At 42.9% G+C, this 22722-nt stretch overlaps 1 protein-coding gene across 5 annotated transcripts in view; it reads left to right on the top strand.

Moving 5' to 3' along the window:
• The window catches only part of TBXAS1 (thromboxane A synthase 1), a 374873-nt gene that overhangs the window by 89011 nt on the left and 263140 nt on the right, over positions 1-22722 (top strand). For all 5 annotated transcript variants that reach the window (XM_006275179.4, XM_019489677.2, XM_059726452.1 and 2 more), the window contains one exon: positions 6965-7058. In XM_006275179.4, the coding sequence (XP_006275241.1) occupies positions 6965-7058 (94 nt within the window). The remainder of the gene's footprint in view (positions 1-6964; positions 7059-22722) is intronic.

The following is a 22722-nucleotide window of genomic DNA, read 5'->3' as shown; positions in this document are numbered from 1 at the left end:
TGCTTCATATAGTGTATGAGGCTGGACCAGCCTAGTGCACTGGATCCAGCACACAAGGCCAGTTTGTGGGGCCGACCTGGCCTGCAGGTAGGCCCTATGCCACTCATCCAGCCCGTGGACCAACCCCATGCCACTTTTCCAGCCTGCTGGGCCTGATAAGTTTGACACCCTTGTTTTAAACTATGCAATTATTATTAAGGTATTTTAACAATTATAGCTGAATAGAGAAAACTGATTTTAAAGGTGATAGTATGGTTGGGGGTAGAGAGGCATTAGTTTTAACAGATGTAATGATAGAAGTTGGCAAGTTGGAGCTGGGAATCAAATTCCTACTGTTAATAGGCAGGTCTAAAGCTTACTTGCTTCATCATGCTACTTCTCAGAATGAATGTAGTTAATTTGTGCTAGGTGTGTCTGTAACTGCTGCTCTAACCACTAATCTGCATTTCCCCCTCAAAGCTAGCAACAGGAAGTACAAGGATTTTGGTTCATAACATTTCAAGGAAATGCTCTAACTCACTGACAAAGTGACTGTCATGTACCCATCACATGGCTGATGCCCCTGACCTACTGGGTTACTGCTGAACAAAAAGGTAGACAGGTCTGTGCAATGGAGCTGAAGGCCTCAGATTTACACATTGCTGATAGCTGATTGTATGGAATATGCTTAAGGGATTTCTACCTAATGGGATTTCTGCTTTCCTTCTTTTAAATATCAACCTGGGAAATTGCATAGCATAAAGCTATATTAAAATAATATTAAGATTGTGAAGTCAAGAAGGAAATGCCAGTCAAGGTTGCCTGTGCAACTATAATTCTGCCTACTGTTGTGTGCACCTGATGGTGCAGCCTTTCAGCAAACAATTGCATACCTGTTCTTTCTTTTATCTTGTAGGACTGTAGAAAGGGAGCAAAAATAGCTAAAGGGCATTAAAACTGGTAGGGTTTGTGCCTATGGTGGTGTGCACTGGCTCTGCCTGAGGCTAGAAATAAGTGTCACCAAATGAAATGGATCAACTGTACTGGGATGTGCTGACAGATGATCCACTTCAGTGGGTGAGGCGCGCATCACCCATTGTCTTGCAGCACTGTCAGGCAGGATAGCAGGTGACATGTTCTCCTGAGGCTTGAGGGGCCTGGTCCTGTGCACCTTAGGACTTTCTGTTCAGATTCAGGCCCTGCCAATCCCTGGAAGTGCCTGCCTGGCTTTCCCTCTTGCAGAGATGTGGCCCCAGGAAATCCTGGGGGTTTGTTTCTAAAAGGGGAAACCTTGGCTTTTTCTGCTTACTGAGATGCACCCTATGATTCCTTAGAGCACATCTTTAAGATGGCAAAGCCAGGCATCTGCTACTGGGGCTTAAGGGGCATGATCCTGTGAGGGAATTCCCAGGGTAAGCAGGATTGGATCCTTCAAGGCCCTGAAACGCCTCCCTGGCATGACTGGAGAGCATGGGCAGCTCCAGGCTGCCTGCACTCTTGCACTGTAAAACAAACATACAAACACAGCACAATCTATTCCCACCTTTGTCATGGCCACAAGTTTCGAGTGTTTGTGGCATGACAAGGGGTATAGACATCTGTTTCCTTGGCCATTGTACTGCCACACAATGTTTGCAGCACAAAGGCAGCAAAAGATGACATCTCCTTCCACTCAGATTCCATGTTCGGTTTGACTGCTACTGCTCTGTCTGCCACGACATTGATTACCCCATTTTCATATCTTTTGAAAATCTACTTTAAATATAACTTGAATAAAGAGCATAAGAACTGCATCCCTGGCAAAACAAGGAGTTACTTGCAGCTGCCACGGGCTTCAAGGGGTGACAGTAAGGAGATGTTTATCAAGGGGGTGAATGGTCTTCAGGCTTTCAGTTTTTTTCTTATGAGATCAGTGCTAAACTGAAAAGCTGCTTGTCTTTAATCAGCTCTGTCTTTTCTTGTTACGTATTTGTTGAGCATCTTACTAGAGGTAGATAGTGGGCTTCATTTTTGCAATATGGGAAGATCTGTGATCTTGCTGGCACTGAGTGAAAATTAATCATAATTGTGGGCTGGGTAGCTGAGAGTTGTAAAATCTGATACGTTCTGATGACTGAATTATAAATAGGATTTTAGTTATGTTTTTAAAGTAAAGACATCAATTATAAAATATTACTGTATTGACAAATCTGAACAATATTTGCATTTTTCTCTTTGCCTATAGAAAGTGAGGCTTTTGCTATGACATCAGGTGAAAAACGCACCATAGGCAGATATAGGATACAACACAATTTTTCACTTTTTTTCTCTTTTGGGGATGAAAATATACTGGTACTGTGTAGGTTGTTTGCCTTGAAGTTAAAACAGTTCCTCCCCCCTCCCCAAGAGCATTGGCTATTGGCATAAAAATCTTATTTTTAAAACAGTTAAATATCCTCAAAACGTCAATAATTTAATATAAAGCATATAATAAATATTGACTTATATGACTTTCTCCACAATACCCTGTCACATTGAAATAGTGTTCTTGCATATACCAAAGATAGTTTGCTTCCATTCAGGGAATTTGCACTCCCAGTGGTTATACTGTCACCTAAAAAAATAGTGTTGCTATGTAAAAATGATCAGACATATATTGTGATTATAATTTTTGTAAAATATCTCTGCACAGGAGAACCAATTAGCAGTTGGCGCATTACAAGGAATCACTTTGGAAAACAGAAAATACAACTAGATACTTCGGTATCTTTTAGTTTTGCTGGTCATGTGAGACCTAATTTACCACTCTGGATTTCTAGGCACTGAATGCTTCAGTGCACAGAATCCTGTTCTTTGCTCAAGGAAAAATAGCTAGAAGATTAGGTATAAAGAATGTCTTCTTGTCACAAGTAATTTCAAAGTCCAACTCTCCTTGCCTCTTGCAGAAAGGGAAGCATGAATCTTGTGTCTTCATTTTAAAGCAGAATGCCTCTGTGTCACACAACGCCTTTCATTTGGACTGTAGGGAGATCCCAGAACCTAGTGAATAAGAATGTCCAGCCATGCTAGTCCAGACTTCTAGGGTGCAGAGAGACATAATGCTTGACCTGTTCCAAGAGTGTCACTGATTTGGAACTGGGTCACAACTGTCCCTGGACAGAAGTGTCTACACATAACACTGTGAAGGGTTCAAAGTAGAATACTCACCTTTTAGGGATTGCACTACTGCTGAAACAGAACCAGGGGGCAGTAGAGTGCCCAGACTATCATGCTGGGGGGGAGGGGGAGGAGGAGGCTGGATAGGTTTCCAGGTGCGGAGGGGCTATGTGGCCCCCTGCTTATGGTTTTGGGGTGGGTGCATTCTGCATGCTCTGGGGGCCTCCCAAGATCTCCAGAGTTTTTCAACCCGTCTTGAAAGCCGCTTTGCCGATTTTTATCTCCTTGCTAAAGACGCTGCACTTTGGGGTGCTAGGTTTATTTGAGGCAAGGGGAAGGCAAGCTACACGGGAGTCCCCCCAAGCCTGTGGCAGCCCCATCACTCCTCCCCCTCACCCCAAATGAGTGTGGCATATCAGAATGCAGGTTCTCCATCAGAGAAGTCAAGGAGATAGTGAAGTTTTCAAAGCAAGGGTTGTAGTGTTGCAGGGGGCTCTGGAGCATGCACCCCTCCAGAAACCACAAGTAGTGGGGCACAAAGTCCCCTTAGCACCTTTCAGGGGCAGATCTAGAGGGGGTTCAGTGGCATGGTCACACCTCCTTTTGGACCATGCCATGGGAGCAGCAGTCCTTGATGCAGGTAAGAATATCTCCCCTCCCAGTCCTCCCTCCCCTGCCTGCCACTGCTGCCATCCCAGCTGACAGGCAGGGTAGCGGGGTGAAAGAGGAGGTTTCCAGAGCCATTTCTGCCCTGCTTCAGCCAGGGACAGTCGTGGCAGGCAAGTTTCCCCTCCATGCACTTGCTCTTGAGCTAACAGGGACACTGTCCTCCCCTCCCAGTTGACTGGGCAGAGCAGAGGAAAGTGTCAATTGCTGCTGCTAGAGCAGGGCAGGAGAAGCTGTGGAGCCCTTCCCCACCCCCAAATTAGCTGGGGGACAGTAGAAGTGGCGGGTGGGGGTTGGAGGGGAGGTGCTGCTGAGGATGGAGGGGAAGGGAATAGGTGCCAAGAGCAAGGGGTGGGATTCTTACCTGTTCTAGGAACTCAAAAACAGTTCCTGCTTCTGTTCTTGTGGTGTGCCCACCCACCTCACTAGTCGGGGAGGGGGATAAACTGGGAGTGGATTTGGACCATAGAGTCCTGGCTACAGTCCAGAGCAGGTCCGTGCACGGCATGCGTTGGCAGGGGGGAGGGTTAAAGAGTGTTGCAGTTTGGGATATCTGGAGGACTGATCTCAAACACTAGGCACTAGGCACAGAATGCTGTGTCTACACATAACAAGGCAGACTGGCTTAAAATTAGGGATGTAAATATCCTTAAAAAATGATACAGCTGCCAATTCACTGGGAGGAGAGGGAGCACACTAGCTATGGGTATGCATCCCCCCTTGCCCCTCTCCTCTCCTCCCCTCCCTCTCTCCCTCCTGCCTGCCCTGCTGTCTTCCTGTTCCTGAGGCACTGTGCTTCTTCCCTTTCCTGTCGGACTGCACCCCACCCTAAATGTTAACTGGTAATGCGTTACTGGTATAAGTATACTTCTTGTTTAAACTTTTAAATATTTAACCTTTCATATCCCTACTTAAAAGAGTACTTGATTTTCCCTGTCTGCTTTTGAAATGTTCCAGGAAGTTTAAGCTGGACTTAAGTGGCATGGGCACCATAGCTTTTTCAGGGTGTCAAGCGTATTTAGAACATTCTAAGCATCATGTCTGTCTACACCCATAGACTCTTCTGCAATGGGCAGTTATACAGATAACTGGACACTGGGGGCACTTGTATACGTGACGATGTTACCATGTACACGGGACGTATATTTCCCTTTGTGTGGCTTAATGGCATTACACTTCACACATACACAAGTTTTGGGGGTTTTAAATGAGTTTGCATCATCACAAACTAAACCACATCCCAATGTAGTTTAGGTTGCAACATGGGTAACTGGTGCTTCCTGGCTCCGGGGGAGCACCAGCAGCTGATCACCAACTGGGGGGGCAGAGTCCCCCAGCTGCCGATCGTCGACCATGGAACTGCCACCAGCAAGACCAGAAGTGCCACCAGCGCTTCTTGGTGGGGGGGAGGGGGGGGTTCATTGGTTGGTGCTCCCCACTTCCCAGCTGGTAAGGGCCCCCCCTTGTCCCTCATACATGTCGCCTATGGTTTACAACGTTGCAACCATTAATCTGTCAGCTCGCCCTCTAGCCATGGGAGATTCAGGCAGGCTCTGCCCCCCCCAGAAAAGGATTGGACCCCTCACTGTTGCTACCTTCAGCAGGTGCCTGTGGCTGCTGGGAACAGGCTGCTTGCTCCTGGGAAAGTGTGGGGAGGCGGCAGGTGGGCAGCTGGGTGTGCTGGAGCCCAGAGAAGGTGGTCGGGATGGTGCATAGATTCATAGATGCTAGGGTCGGAAGGAACCTCAATAGATCATCGAGTCCGACCCCCTGCATAGGCAGGAAAGAGTGCTGGGTTCAGATGACCCCAGCTAGATGCTTATCTAACCTCCTCTTGAAGACCCCCAGGGTAGGGGAGAGCACCACCTCCCTTGGGAGCCCGTTCCAGACCTTGGCCACTCGAACTGTGAAGAAGTTCTTCCTAATGTCTAGTCTAAATCACGGGGTGCTAGAAGCTCAGGTGGGCTCAGGGAAGAGTTGGATTGGCCGCTTCTGAGCTGGGGTGGCTCCTAGCCCGTTACCAGCCTGCCTGGGTGGCCTCAGGGGGGTGCAGCCACACCGGAGGGAAAGACCAGGGCCCCTTGCAGCTCAGGGGCCACTCAGTCTGCTGACAGCTTGCCTCCCAACCACGGGAGAGACAAAAAAAAAGGATTGGGCCCCTCACTGCTTCTGTCTTCAGCAGGTACCTGCGGCTACCAGGAAAATAACATGTATACAGTAACAGAAAAATAAAACCCACCGTTTCAATTAAAAACCCACAGCTTTAGTTTAGGGGGCATAGAATGCAACCCTGAAGGACTAAACATCCATCACATGTGCAAGCACACTGGGCGCACAGCTTATTGGAGTTAGTGGGAGTCTTTCTGTTAACTTCAGCATATATCGCTTCATGTTCTTGGACTGATATATTATTTGACAAAATCTTGATCGGCTATTTGGCTAAACATAATTATTGTTCACACTCACCCCCCCCCCCCCCAATCTAAAATCACTATTCCTTTTTTTTTTTTTTTTTTTAATTAATTTTGGCAGAAAGGTTTCAAATGTTGTGCCTGGTAATACACAGTAGCATCATTTGGCACTAGATACATGTGCAGTTTTTCAGCTGGTTTTCAGCTCTCTATATTTTATCTTGTTTTAATTTTCTGACTGACAGCTGGGAAATGACTTAATCAGCACATCTGGCTCAGTAGGCATATCACACTGAAGATACTGACAGTATCTTGGCTCAGGCACAGTGGAAACCAGTTTGAGTTCTTGCTCTGATTTGCTAGGTAGATGGCAGTAAGGGAAGGGATGCAACAACTGACCTTCCTTCTTGTGCCCCTCTCCTTATGCCACCGCAGTCAGAATGCAGTTTCTGTTTTGATCTCACTTATATTTACACCTGAATACAAGGAAGGATTTACACTGGCGTATTAAAGGAGAATCCAGACCTGGATTTGCTGTGCTGAAGGATCCTTTTATGTTTACCTCCCCCTCTGTCCACTGGATTTTGCAAGTGTGTCTGGTCAATGGAGCTACAAAGCAATATCACTGTGCTGATTGTGCCATTTGGCTCATTTCAGAAAGCATGTCCTCCCACTCTGACTCGAGGGATTCTGTTTGATCTAATTTATTTTGGAAAACTATGTAACAATGAGATACAAAATTGACTTCTTGCCGTATTTCCCCCTTTTCCCAGGTACTCCATTTCTGCCTACTCCAGGCTGAAGAGGGTGGGGGTCAGACATCCTCCACCTTTGCCTTTCATTGGAAACCTGCTGTTTTTTCGCCAGGTAAGAAAAGTTTTGATTGGTATCTCTCCAAGAATGATGAAAACAGGTGTGGGGGGAGGAGGAGGGGATCCTATATTTACTGATAGCAGCTCTCTGTACAACTTCCTGTGGAACAAACAAGTGACACTCACCATTTGTGATGAGACAATATAATAAGCAGCCACCTCTGAAGCACTGATTGAAGGACAAAATGAACCAGAAGGGGAAAAAAGGGTGTAAGCTTCTGCAGCTATTTACTTGAGCTTTTCTAAGAAAGTTCATGCCCTTAGTTGAACAAGCCTAGTTACATGAACAGAGCGGATTACGTTAACTAGCCCTGACTGGTTTGTTTTGAGTGGTTTCGGGGGGGTTGTTTTTTTGGGGTTTTTTTTTGTTGATTGAACATATTTATGTTCAAGCATGTAACATTGACTGCTCCAAGTAATTGAAGTTATATACCATTAAATAATACTTTCCCAGTGGCTTCATAACAAACTAACTTGCCCCCAGGTGTCCTTAGTTACAGAGGGGTGAATGAAGTAAGGTAGTTAGCTTTTCTCATCAGAGCATGCCAGTTGTTATAAATCCTCCAGAGGAGATGCAGATCACAGCAGAGTAATCAAAGATGCTCCCTGCTCTTCCTCCTACTATAGCGAGTGAGGGTACAGCCTGGGGGTATGATGTGGAGCGCAGTAACTGGAGGACCGTAGTAAAGTTCGACTTCAAATCTACATGAGAGGTGGGACCGTTTGAAGCTTCCAGGCTGCAGTGTTTGTGTGAGCCTGTCCAATTGTAGCAGTCACTAACCAGAATCTGATGTTACATGTTATGTTAGATATCTGCTTTGAGGGTCTTAGGGCACCTGGTTCCTATATAATAGCGTCATTATACCCTGAACTGTGATTCTCTCCAGTGTGACTTACGTAGTGGTGATATAATCATGCTGTGTTGTCATTGTTCTAATTTATGATTGTACTCGATTCACTTATTTTAAATTTATTAAAAAATAAATAAAACTGAGTGGTATTTATGACCCCAGTGATGCAGTCAGGGCCAAATTCTTATCTATGCTAGGAATAAATCAATAGAATTGGAGAAGCATCAAAGCAAAGAGGGTAGAAACTGCCCATAGTCATAAATCAAATTTGCAAGTTTACAGGTGCAGCTGAATTGATTTTTTTTTTTTTTTTTTTGGGGTGGAGGAAGAGGAGAATGCACGTACTCAAATTTAAAAACATGTTTTAAACAAAAGAAACACTTTGTCTTTAAACTGTTTGATTTCAGTAAAAGATCTCAACTTGTGCTCATCACGTAAGGCTGCCATTTTTTAGCCAGGGGGAGTCTTAAATCAAAATCTCTCCCGTGCATGCCTGAGATTTCCGAAGCACATTTTGAAAAGAATTTGAGAACTCCTCTGTCCAGGCCAGATTTTCAAGGGCACAAACTGGAGCATGAAGGGGGAAATCCAAATTCTGTGAAGAAACCCTATTTCCACCAAAAGAGATTTTTAAAGATCGTGACTTGATCATCACGTAAGGGTGGTTTGTATAGGGAGTGGACCACCTAAAGAGGGCAGGATGGTGGCAATAGGTAATGAGAGAGAATTATCCACCTTTTACTGCTGTGGTTTGAAGTTACCTTGGAGAGCTGAAGCGACTTATTTCATGGCTTTTGGTAACAAAACTCTGCTACATGTAGTCCCCTGCTAACACTTCCAGCAAAAATGCTGCTAGAAACTAACCCCAGAGGCTAAGTTCAGACAATAAAAAGCCTGAGGCTGGATCAGTTCAATCTTTGCAGGTTAGTATAAGCTGCATAGATTAAACTGATAAGCAAGTAAACAGACATTCACTTTTGATTCCGGAAATGCAACCACATGCCTGCAGTGGCTCAGGCTGGAAGCGGGTGGAGGCTGGGGGCTAGAGCATGCTTCCATGATCGGCTGGAGCTAGAGTTGCCAACTGTTTTTTATTAGGGGGGTTTCCAGAAAGCCAACGTGCCTGTGACACAAAATGCAAATATGTCCGTGTGCTTGCGTATATCAGTTATGAATTACAGTGCATAGACTTTATTTACATCAGGAAGGTAAATGCACATTACTATTACGTTTTAAAAACCCACTGGACTACTGTATAAATTGGATTCAACATGTAATATTTATTTTAATGAATGCCCTATCATTTATCTCCCAGGTGACTCTTGGCAGTATCCTGGAGATTTATATCTAATTCCTGGAGACTCCAGGGCAATCCTGGAGGGTTGGCAACCATAGCTGGCAGACAATGTGAGCCAAGGGTAGCCCACTCAGCCTGTATGGGGTAGGTTTGCAGGGGAGATTCAAAGCATCTTGGGAGGCTGGGGGACTGAGAGTTAGCTTGAATCTGGAGGGAATCTGGGACAGAATCCTTTTATGTTCACCTCCCCATCAGTCCATTGGATTTTGTGTCTGGTCAATGGAGCTACAAAGCAATATCACTGTGCTGATTGTACCATTTGGGTGATTTCAGAAATCATGGCCTAAATCAGTTCAATCTGATACTGCGTCCATCCAGGTTCATCTTAAACCAGTTTTGGCCATTTGGAAAGTGGTTTATGTGCACTGAACTTCTGTTGTGTTACAGATTTGAATTTGTTTCCAATCACTTGCACTGGTTTATGTGTAATTTCTGTCCCTAGCCAGACAGTGTTCCTTCTAAATAGAACTGCACCACATAACTGAGGGGTGCAGTGGGGAAGTTTCTGATGCCATTATGTGTGTTATACTGTAGCCTGTTCAGTCACCAGGGCTCTGAAACTAGCTGAGGCTTTTTTATCGTCACTAAATATAAATACACAAAAAGTAATAAAATGTTACAGATGACTCTTTTTAAAGCATCTAATTACTTGTGTCTGTTCACTGGGTTTTGTTCACATTTCTCAGTATTTAAAGAATGCTGGGTGGCATTTTCAAACATGCTCAAGTGATTTAGGAGCACAAATCCCCCTGGTTTGCTGTTCATAGTTGCGTAGATTAAATTGCTTCAGAACAGTTAGGGGCGATTGAAAATTTTATCCTTTGTTCTAGCATTGGTGGGCATGATCAGTTTAGTCCAGGCTCCTTCTTTGTCTTTCTCCCCTGATATGCCGTCCCATATTTTCCTGTTCTGTTCTTTTGATTGTTTTCTTGGAAATAGTGCCCATAGCAACACATTGGTAACAAGAAGACACTGTTCTCACTGCAGGCTGTTTTCTATTGGAAGTGTTTTCAGGTACACATGTACTTTTACTGACCTCAGAAGAGGACAGCTCCTTCTTCTCTAGCAGGGCAGAACCTAAGGCAAAATGTCAGCCTTTTGGGAACTGGAACGGATTTTATGGACGTAGTTATGAGCAGCAGAGCTCTGTTCAGGCAGCAGTTTGGTTAGGTTTCTAGGGCAGCTCTGATGCAAGAAGTTGGAAAATGCTGGTACATTGTATTCTATAGATAATAACAAAAACTTTTTTTGCTTTTACCTGTGTGCAAACATGTTGTAGGGCTTCATAAATGATAATAGAATGAGCCTTTCTTTTAAGCCTTTTCTAAAACTTGAAACCTTCTCAGTACACTAGATTGTTTTTTGCCATCCCTAAACATTCAAAAGATCATGATTCAGGCCCTTGTGAAGTCATGATATTCTTTGTGATTTTTCTTTTTTTGGAGGGTGAGGGGGAAGAGGGAGAGGGGCAAAGGCAGGGAAGAGGATATTCTCAGCTAATGTTTTCAATGTGTTCTTGCAGCCATGGGGGCTGGAAACGTTTCTAAAAATGAAAATTGAAATACATAAGTTCATGACTTGATGCATTAAGTAATGCATCATGTACTGCAAGATATGAGAGCATCATGTCAGTGAGTAATACTGCATACTTGTGTAACTTAACTTTTACAGATTTAATTGCCCTGTCCTTTAGACTGCTGCAAACCAGCTTTGGTCAAAGTAAAAGACATACTAGTGTTACTCCATTATAAAAAAAAAAAAAAAAAAGAGCAGAATCTTGGGTCTAATTTTGCTTTCTCACCACTGGGGTGACCCACCTGAGTGGTGCAAGCAGGATTTAGTCTAAAGGTCTGCTTTTTTATTCTGAATCTCCAAGTTTAATTTTTTAAAATCATGTTTTCCCATGATCTTACCTTAAAAAAAAAAAATCTGTGTTCAAAGGAATTATTTTTATGAAGTTAATGGAGTGCTTGTGGAACCCCTAGCCACTGCCTGGAATGCTAGTTGTTTCAATTTGTACATTTGAGAAATATGAGAGGAAGGGGAGTGAAGTGATGGTGGTGGCAGTAAAATGGGGAAATCCTGGGGGTGAAGAGAAATAAAAGGCAAGTGGACAAAAACCTTTGCCCTCACAGAGAGCCAAAAAATAAGAGCAGACTTTTGGGGAAACGGCTTGCTTCATCATTTGTAACTTCCCACTCCTTTCTTAAGGACAACATAGAGAATTGCACCCTGAAACTTAAAGCATACTGAGCTTAATTAACTAGCCTTAAAAATGGGAAAAGATTGTATTACTATAGCTCTGTAACTGGGAAATTATCTCAGAGTCCAAGGTATTAGTTAAAAACCAATTCTTTGAATACATAAGAACAGTTAATGGGGAGGGGTGGAGAGTAACATCTGATGCAAGGGTTGTAGTGATTACGCTGTAAAAGCATTTTAATTTTCCCAATAACTGAGTAGAAGATTTGTAACAGACGGAAAGGATATTTCACCAGAGGCACTTGACTTTTGGTTCCTCTCCTCCCATTTCCATACCTCACTGATACTGCATTTTTCTTAGATATCTGTGGAAAGTGACTGGCCTTGTTTGGTTTTCTTCCTCCTAGCACTGTAACAAGCTACACAAGGCATATGTGTTGTGTGTGTGAGTACATGTGCGTGCATACACTCCCTCCTGCACTGCTTTGGAGGAGCTGCAGACTGTCTGGTCTTAAAATCAAACTCTTCTGTTAATTCACAGGATAATGATTTTATTATGGAGCAAGTATGTTAAAAACCAAACACACACAACGTTCCCCTTCCCCCAAAGAGCCACTGCAAACACTCATCCTGTTGCTACTAGGATGTCATATTGCCTCCCTTCCTTTTCCAACCCTTTCTAAGAAAGCCATTAAGCTGCTTTTAAATGTCATTAGCTCTGACATTTTAGCAGTTCTGGTAACCGGGTGCTTTACCTGTGTGCATTGTGTGCTTATTCAGCCTGCTGTTGATCTTTGCTGAGCTGAGAAAATGCCATGGTTTTGGGGCTTGTTTTTTGGTGGGCAGGATTTCTGTAGCCAATTGTAACTTGTACGCTGCTTGGGAAATCTGCTAGGTGTCCATATATTGGCATGATTAGATGCTAGCTTTTCTCCCATTACTCTCACCAGGCTCCAACAATGCATGTGACTGGTTGTGTGCTGCTTCCCTGCCTTGCATTTTAATGAAAGACATCACTCTTTTAGCCCCTCAGCGTGGACAGGATGGCCTTTGTTTGTTCTGTTTATTCCTGTCTGGCCTACTTGTAGTTCCTGGGCTTCTTCTAAGTGGCCCACTTCTGCTGAATGGAAAATGGGGACTGTATGGATGCTTTGTCTGTTCAAGTCCGGGATCTGGCTGGGCTAAGCTGTTTTATGCCTGACTGGGGAGGGGTGGGGTGGGAGAAAGGAGAGCAACCGTGATCTATTTTCCACTACATGTCAGCCAAAAGCATCCTTTGATATGCAAGTAAAGAAAAACAAAATGTGGGGCCCTTGCTGTAATGAAATTAACCTCTGTCTAATTTCTGAGCTCACAAGGAGCACGTCAGTGTTTGGAGAGAGACGCTGCAGCAATTACTGTTCTGGAATTTAATGACACAGCATGTAAACCTAAACAAGGTTTAAGAGAGACAAATGGGGAGAAGAATGAGGGGGAGAAATGGGGAGGAGGAAAGAAGAGGAGCTCTCAGCTAGCCTATGGACCTGTGTTAATGACAAGAATAATATGGCTTGTGCTGACAGTAGAAGTCTGCATATGGTTTTGTGGTTGTTTGCACAAATACACAAGAGGGGAATGGGATGGGGAGTGCGTTTATGTGCCACTTGATTGATTCTTGAATAGAACTGGAAAAGAAGGCCATGTTATGATCAACAAACCTCTTTTTTCAAGCTCACTTGATCTTGCGCACACAGTGCAGATACTATATCCTGTAAAAATGATAGTAGATGGTTTCTCTCATGTTAGTGGATGGGCCCCTCTCTCAGTCCCTTTGCCTCTCGTGTTCTGGGAAAATTCTCCTTGTATTAGAGGCTTGCCCATGATACCCATATCAAGTGAAGCGCAAACATACATGCAGTATAGATATCTAGCTACCCCCTGCACAGTGCACTGTGCTGTATAGGCCGTGTGCCCAAAACTATATGATGCTGTGATTTCTGATATTCTGTCCCTGCCCCCCCCTTCCCTCAAGTACATAAACCTCCTTTGTGTTGATTTTTCACTTGATGCTGCCTCCCTTGTGCATGAGCCAATAAATGTAGTTCTGATTTTGGTCTGAAAGGCTTAATTTCAAATGTGGTTTTATGCAATCTAACAGCTGCAGAATCTAAGGAACTGCTAGCACTAACCTGAGGGTAAACTACTAGGGATGTAGAAACTGCGTTTAGTGCAAGCAGGAGGTCTTTGTGCCTCTTCTGCACCATTCCCACAATTCTGAATGGCACTGTCTGCACCATTGCAGTCCAGCTTTACTGCATAAATTGTTTGTTTGTTAATTTTGCACTGTGTGCGATCTGTGTCACTTGTGACCCATTCTTCTATTGGTCGCTTGTGGCCTTAAATCTGAGTTTGCACTCTGGTTTTCCAAAGGAGTGTTGGAGGTATTCTGCGAACCAAGAAAGGTTCAAGGGCCAGTCCTGCTAAAATTAAATACTCGCAAACATAAAGGTAGGTAAATGTTCACAGCAAACTTAATAATGAAATACAAAGAAGACGTAAATGACTAAACAGTACAAGTAAGGCATATCAAACGAATGATTAGAATTTATAAAATGTGCATTAATCCAAAGAAATATCAACCTTTATTAATAGAAATGCATCTTAAATTTTCTGTAACTTTATAGAGAAGCCTCTAACAGGTGGCCAGCCTGCTGGGGGAGGGGATGGGAAGAGGAAGATTTCTCACCTAGGTTTCAAAAATTTAGTTTTTGAAAAGTGCTAACTGGATACACCTGCAGCTGGACAATTCAGCAAGAACCAGAGTTCAAGGCCAAGGAGCAGAAATTCTGAGGAGAATCGGATTGTAATACTCTGTTGCTGTGCTAACTATTGAAAGCTTACTAAAAAGCGAGCAAAAGGTTCTCTTCTAGTCTTCCATGTGCCTGTTTTCATTCCCTATTTAAGCTATCCCTTGTTTAAAACTGGATTCAGCTAGCATAACATTGCTAAATGTGATCTGAGTAACCTTTAGTCTACTTTTTACCTGTTGCTCTGGCACTTGCTAAAATTATTCTTTCCTCTAACTGTCATTCTTGCTTGTTTCCTTTGCCATTTCTTCCTTGACCTTAACTTTGGTCATGTGAATGCAAATGTATGCTATAACCCAGCAGTTGGCAACCTTTAAAGGCTGTGGGCTGGATTAACCCAGTTGAGGTTAGAGGTGGGTAGGTAGGTAGTAGTTAATAACATTAATGTTATTAATGCAAAGTGGAAAGAGGTGTGAAACAGTTTAATATCTATTTCTGCTTATTTTACCAAGTTACCTCACAGGTTTGGTAAGGGGATATATAGAGCTTTTCATCCTTAGGTTTTGGGTTCAAATCTAGATCTGGTGTAGTGCCATAAGTGAAATAAGCTTAGCAGTATCAGTTCACTTCACAGTGGATAGATATTGATTAAAAAGAAATTACTTTCCTGTTGGCATCTAGTGGTACCCTTGTTGGTTGCAGACCTTTTAGCTTAGAGAGTTGGTCTGTTCAAACTGGGATGAAAGGATGCTGATAGGAGATGGAGGGTTGGAATTTCTGTCTGTTTGTGATATAGTGCTGACTCAAAATATTATTCTGAATTTCAGGTTTTTTTGTCGTCTGTGTAGTAAATTTATGGGAGTCGCATAATGCTCTGGATAGATGTCAGAAAAAAGAAATAGAGGGAAAAATCATTTCTGTGCTTGAATAGAGACTTTATTCTTTTCAGATCATTCGCATTAAATTCTTATGCTTATGTACTCTTTGGTATCTTATACTAACAACTGTTCCTGTGGGTCTGTGTGTGCCTGTAGGTGTGCGGGGATGCTGCTCTGACGTGCTGTAATTACAGCTCCTTGGAGCAGACTCAATATCGAGTCTGCTGGAGCGTGGCAATCAGCACGCTCCAGCAGCCTCCGTGTCTCGTGTATTCAGTCTCCCCATGCTTGAAAACAGTGGTGGAGGCACTTTAGCTGGAGCTCGTTGAACAAGCTTTAATGAAAGCCTCCCCGCTGCCATTTTGAAGCGCAGGATTCTGAATACACGAGACATCAGGGGCACTTCTTAATTACAGCAGCTCTCAGAGCCGTGCTGATTAAAGCAGCCACTACCTGTACCCCTGGAGCATGTGTAAAGATGCCCTATTCACTGGTGATCATACCAAATGGAAATCCTTAAGGCTTATGTCACCATATTAGGAGATGTCCCTTTTGAAGAATACATGTGAAAAATTTGGCAAAGTTTTTTAAGCCCAAAATTTGTGTGTATATTTTTTTTTCCCTTTGTAGAATTTGCATGCTTTCCCCCCAGCCACCCCTCCAGCTCTCACATCCCCTGATATTAGGAAGTGAGGATGAGATAGCAAGAGAAGTATTGGGCCACAAGCAAGAGTCTGAGACCAGTGTTTTGTTCCTCGTGGTTCACTTAAGTGAAGAAATCTGAGGGAAGCGATCTTTGACAACCTCTGGCTACGATGAATGCTGTTCCTGGTGTGCAGCTGTCTGTGGAGATGCTTTGTAAGCTTCACACTGGTAAGGCCTTGTGGGTGTTCCAGTTCTGTTCCTTCCAAATGCAGCTCCTTAACACATTCAAGTAAGCTTCCTAGTTGGCAATATGATTAGTTTAATTTGAGTTCACTTTGTTCTTTTAGGCAGCTATATCTTGGCTGCTCCCAGCTGTCCACTTTGAGCTTATTGACTTGTGCTCAGTTCAGAGACATACTTATGCTGCCAAGTGAGATGCCTATCCAAGATGACTGTCCCCTCACCCTCCATGAAAGCCTGTCTACACAAACACTGAGCAAATGCTAGGATTGTCTATCGGCGGTGGATCTTGGGGAGGGTGAGATGGAGCATGCCCCACCCATTCTGGTCTGCTAATATGCTAAAAAAGAAATTTTACCTGTGTGGCTGCTCTGAACTCATCCCCCAGTGTCCACTTTTCAGTCTTTGGTCTGGTAGGTCTAAGCGTCGGTGCTCAGGACAAGTCCAGTGGGTGGAGTGTCAATGGGCTGTGCTCAGTCCCATCTTCCTGGAGATCTGCCACCAATACAGTATAGACCAGGGGTGCTGAGTGCCAGGCCTTTTATCCTGTGCTTATGTTAGTTGTTGTCAGAGTGCCACCACAATGAACATTTAAACCCTTCCTTCTTAAAAAGAAAAAAAAAAGTCTTCCAAAGACGCTAGAAACTGCATGCAGCATATACAAAAATGAGCAGGTATGTAGATCTGACATAAATATCTTGTAAGAGTAGAAAAGATAGGTGGTGTGTGTGTGCAGATTAGTCTACAAAGGAGGTCCTGAAGATCCATGCTACGAAGCTGGTCATGATGGTGTTATCATCACTGACATTTTTGCTTCTCCAGCTAACAAGTGTTTCCTTTGTGGAAGTGTCGAAAGACAAGGGTCTTAGAAGTTTCTGCCAGAACCTTTTTTTTTAAAGAGCTTTTACTTCTCCATCTAGTTTATATCATGACTTTAAAAAAGGAGTGATGGGGTTTTCCTCTGAAGTCAGACAATAGCTACCTAGAAGCAGTTATAGTCTGGTGTGAGCAGCATAGCACTCTTGCTTCAGCTGTTTTTTGCAACAAGCTATTTTGATGCAACTGTACAAGCTTATCTTAACTGTACAAGGTGCTCTGGTGGCATAGCTGTGTTGCTACCCCAGTGCATCCATGGGTGGTCCAGAGTGGAATCACCTTCAGGGAAGGTTAGGGATGAAATAAGCAGGGGTAACTCTGATGAATAAGCAGCTGTGAACCAAGCAGCGGCAGCACTGCTAGGATGTGGTGGGGACAGCAGATGGCAATATTCTCTCTCCTGAAAAGCCACACACATCCCCTAATGGTGGTGTGAAATGGCAAGTACAGGTTGCTACTATAATAAGCCTGTCCAGCCCCCAGCCATGGGCCTACAAGTCCTCAGTGATGGAGCAGGCAGAAGAAGATGTTAGAATCTCAGTGGCTGCAAAGGCAGACAAGGGCTGCAGCAGAACAAATTCTCCAATTGTCTTGGCCTTCTTGCCATTGGATCAAGGTCCTGTTCTGTCAAGAACCATACAAAAGCTGATGTGCAGTAGCTTCTCCACAATACAAGAAATTGTGCACAGGTATCTATTGTGATAAAACCTGTCAATCCTGGACTGGCCTTGTCAGCCATCTTCAGATCCAGAGATAATGTAATTGTGGAAGACAGCCATCCTGGACTGTGAGGGATTGCAACTGATGGTGACAAGCTTATATTAGAACAGTCTGGTGTGTGCTGCACACAGTGCATAGAGCTGGAGCTGATGCATACACTGCATACAGCACACAGGGCCAGTCCAGTGCGCGTGCTGCGTGTGGTGCCTGTGTCAGACTGGGCCACTGTGTGCCACATGCAGTGTGCGCCCTGGACCACCCATGTGTGCTGTGTGCAAGCACATGCCAGCCTTGGCTCTGTGCACTGCACACAGCCAGATAAGTTTGATCTCCCTGCACTAGAGGGATCCAAGGAAGAGTCTGTGTAATGACCTGTCCTCCTTATGATTTATTCCTCCGTAATTGCTTGTGTCATTTGCAAACTTGTTCAGTAATGATTTTATGTTTTCTTCCTGTTGATTGATTACATTTTTAAGTAGGGTTGGGATGCTAAACACCCATGCTCAGTCCTAGAATCATAGAAAAATAGGGTTGGAAGGGACCTTAGGAGGTTATCTAGTCCAACTCCCTGTTCAAGGCATGATCATCGCTATGCAAACCATTCCATACAAGCACTTGCCTAACCTATTCCTAAAACTACACAGTCAACCTGTTGCACCACTGCAAGGCATATTGCTCCAAGGCACAAAGAACATCTTAACCTGTGCAGGTAAACAGGGGGATGAGGACAGTCAGTGTCCCATCACTGTAAGGGTTGTTAAAATACACCTGAGAGATCCACGGAAGAGAGACATGCTCCCCATTATAGAGGAAGGGAGCATGGTGAAAATTATTAACTAGTACTAATAACATCTAGCTCTTTTATAGGGTTTTTCTTCTGTTGAACTCCAAGGACTTTCCAGAGGAGGTTAATGTCATGGAGTGTCTATATACATGCACCAGGATGGGGGTGTCTTAATTAGATCAGCTCCCAAGCAGCCGCTCTAATTAAAACCCTGCAGGGTCACATGTATTCAGAATCACACATTTCAAAATGGCTGTGGGGGCACTTTAACTAAAGCTTGTTTGACAAGTTCCAATTGGAACACCTTGGGGCACATGTATAGGCACCAATGGTTAACATTTTATAAATGGACAATTTGAAGCATACACATGTTAAGTGACTTTCCCGAGAGCACACAGCCCCAGAGCAGTGCAAAGAACCCAGGTCTTCAACTAGGAGTTTTTAATGGCTCCAAGGTGACGGTGATGCACAAGTAATGGGTATCATAGTAATAATAATAGAATAAGTAATATGTTAGATCAAATCCAGCCTAGATTGGGAGTGGCTGAAAAATCCTTGCTATTTATAATGAGGTTCCAATAGGAAAATGATGGCTGTGACAAACTCCCTTGAAGGATCTAGAAAGGACATCTAGCCTTGTTTGGCAGTAATGTACAGGTGGAAGGAATCAGACCCCTGGGCAGATTCCCAGCTGGGAGCATTTAAAAAGCTCCTTAGCTGAGGAAAAAGAGAGAACTGAAGGAGGTTACTGCTACTGGGGGAGCCTGCAGAACCTTTGAGGCCTGAACTGAAAAGGCAAGTTTTTTGTTTTGATTTCCATTGTCGAGTATAGTGCGAAAGGTAGCCTGAATATTTTCTGTTTAAAAGAGGACTTCAAATAAAAGATCTGTTGTTATGACCTCTGAAAAAGGTGTTGCTGTCTCTCATTAATCCAGCTGGCAGAAGGCATGACAAGCTTATAATTATCCCCATCTAGTTTCCATTGAAAAGGGCAAATGTACTAGGAAAAGTTGCCATCACAACTGTCTATGTTCTTTGCAAACCCAGGAGGTTAAAGGTTTGGTGGTGACTGATACATCTTCCATGCTGTAGTTAACAGCACTGAGGTAGGGGTAGCTGGTATGTTCTGTATCTTTCTCACGGAATACCTTAAAGAGTTGCTTCTTATCTGCCATAATATCAGGTGGTGTTCTGTACATAGAAAAACCTCAATTAATTCCCAAGTTGCAGTTATCTGGGAGGTGACATGCATGGCTGTTAACAGCCAAGAGCTGAACTACACAGACAGGGAGAAATCTATCCAACTGAAATTTTTAGGAGATGCAGGTGGGCCAAATGTAACTATTTACATTTTTTGCCTTACCTAAGGGTTCTCAACTTCTCTGTTCTTGCAAAAAGACTAGGCTCTCCAATGACAAGGTGTCATTGACCTTCACCCCATCTCATTTGAAGAGCAGCACAATACTGCTATGAATAAAGGTGGTCAGTTTAATGACTTTTACATCAAACTTAAGAAAAAGGGAGAAACTGTCTGAATAGAACAATTTGTAATCTGTTAAATATCTGCTACATTCATGTCAATGCAGTATTAGCCTGGAGAGAATGGATGTATACTGTCTTTTGGATTCTGAAATTAAGCGGAAAAAGAAAAGCCAAAGACTTGTTACTTTTAGCGGAGTGCCTGTCTGTGCTTGTAAGTGAAATTGTGTTTCTTCAATCCAGCTGCAAATTTGGAACTAAGTGGGCTCAAGACACTGTTTCACCTCCTTATTACAATGCATTGAAATCCACATTCAAACAAATGGTTTTCTTATGTCAGCAGAACAGCTACTTGTAATAATGGCCAGGTATCAGTTGTAGTGCTGAAATTATGGCCAGCCCAGATTGGTTGTTGAGAACAGTTTTTATCTATGTGCCAACAAATTTAGCTGAGTCTTAACTTCATTAGTGGTGTCTAAATGCATTAGCCATGTGCTCTTCAGCATATGGGTAAATACATAATTTATTTTCATTAAGGTTTTCTTACAAGTGCTGCTAATCCTACTCCCATCTAAATGTTTGCAGCTTGATATGTTTCTTAAAATAAAAGGCTACTGCTGTTTGGCTTTGTAGACCAGAGGGAAAGTGATGCTGAAAAGCAGAGATGTACAGTTGTGTATGATTTGGATGTCTGTGAGCAGATCAGTCATAGGTTTTGTGGGACCTTATTCTAAATATCAACTGCAGGGCCCAAAAAGCCATGTAACCTCATATATATGACATGCTACCTTTTAGCTTTGCTGTATCTTGCATGCTGTAGACCTCAGGTCTTGATATATCACCACAGGGAGACTTGTTTATGAGGCTGCTTTACGTCCATGGTTTCCCACCCACTATGAACCAGTAAAGGCAGCTGGAAGTATAACTTTTTCCACCAGAGGAGCTGACTAATGCAGAAGGGTGGGGATCAAATCTTTGCCAAGGCCCTCTGAGTCAGATGGGACCAGAAATAAAGAATTGAGGATGGTACTCTCAGCTGGCAGATGGGGAGGAGGGGGTATGGGGAGGGGGTAGTCCCTGTAGTATGGAGCCCTCTAGCTGCAGGAATTGCCTACTCTGTTTTGTTAAAGGCAGCTGGAGAAGACCTGCATACTCTGGAAGTTTGCTATTATTTGTATTTACAGCAAAAGTGATGCGTAGGCCTCTGGCAGCCTTGTAACATACCACACATGCAAGCAGTTTATCACACAATAAAATGGCAAATCAGCCACAAAGAATACATGGCCTCCTCTGAGTTGGGAACAATTCCTGTTTTTTCTGAGAAGGAAAGTTCTCCAAATGCCAGATGTAATTTTAAGTGTAGAGGAAGACATCACACAGGAAGATCTTTTTAACTATAGCTGATTCAAATAATATAATAAAAATGGGTTTTGTTGAAAAGAGGGTTGTTTGTTTTTTTTCCTTCCAGAGTGTGTGTGTGGGGAGGGCATTTTAAAAATGTCATTTTAATTAGTTTTACAGTAAAAATGTTTGCATTCAAAAAGAAACCTTTTAATTTAAAAATTCAGTTTATTTATTTCTGACAAATAAGTTTCTCTTAAACTTCCTTGTTTTATTTCCTTCCTTTTTTTTAACCACTGACTACAACAGAATAAATTATGTTCTAAGATTTTCTCTTTAATATTTTTGTGTTTTGTTTTTCATTTGTGTGCATTTCTTTTTCTATTTTATAGCTTTCTTAAATGTCCTCAATTTTGGAAAAGCCTGTGGAGGTACCAAAGGAATAATGAAATGGTATACTTTTTACTATTGTTCAGTTTTCCAAAGGAGAAGGGGGAAAAACCCAAATGCTCGTAAGAGCTACAGGGCATGTTCATTTTCCTAGAGTTAGTAAGACATAAAAAGACAAGATACACAAATAAAATAAAAATAAACCTAGAAAATTTTTCACAACATAATTTTAAGCATTTTTCCATGCTGAACCCCGTAATGTGAAAGCATTTTTTTAAATGTTTTCATGAGATATTCTTTCCTTTTTTGAGCAGTTCTACTTTTTACATCATACATCTCAAGAGCATTACTCAATTTGGGGGAACATCCAAAGGTATAAACATTACTTGGATAGGAAGAAGGCAGGGATGTTTTGGGCATGATCTTTATATATTCACAATTTGGCTTTGTTTGTTCTGAGAAATCCTGATATAGCAATGAGTTGCTAAGCAATCCAAATACTGGCCAGGGGGATTCCTGGTATAGGTAAAGAGAAGAGCAGGGTCAATTTAGAAAAAAGGGGTGGAAATCTGTTCAGAGGATGGAATCTGGGAGGAAGAGATCATTTGGAGTCTAGAGTAAACTGATAAAGTATTTTGGAGACTTGCCAAAGTTTAGGTGGATTCAGGCAGCATTTGCTCTTGGCCTGCATGTTTCTGGTAATGTTTCACTGAATTAAGGCCATGGCAGGTTGTTACCTGTCAAATGTAATTAGCAAGGCACAATATTATATGAACAATATCTTGGGACATGAACAGTAAAGCTGGTGATTCATCTTCGACTTTCACAAGGAAGGTTTTCCCTTTGAATGGGACATATTACACCCTTGTATGGTCAAATAGTTTACCAAAATATGAGACATGCTAAAAATAGTATATGGCAAAGCAGCAAAGGGTGATAATTAGGCTGCCTTTTTCAACAGTTTCCCAAATCTGCAAATGTCTTTGGACTTTGTACGTAACAGCCAGAGTAAAGAAGGAAAAAAAGGACCCTTCATCACAAATAGGAGGGAAAAATAGTTAAAAAAGGAATGCAAGGGGTGGTAATCAGCAGTTGATGACCATGTATTAG

The sequence above is a fragment of the Alligator mississippiensis genome, chromosome 4 (assembly GCF_030867095.1).
Source record: "Alligator mississippiensis isolate rAllMis1 chromosome 4, rAllMis1, whole genome shotgun sequence".
NCBI classification, from domain to species: domain Eukaryota; kingdom Metazoa; phylum Chordata; order Crocodylia; family Alligatoridae; genus Alligator; species Alligator mississippiensis.
The sequence above is the reverse complement of the archived record's forward strand: the minus strand, read 5'-3'. Positions and strand labels throughout refer to the sequence as shown.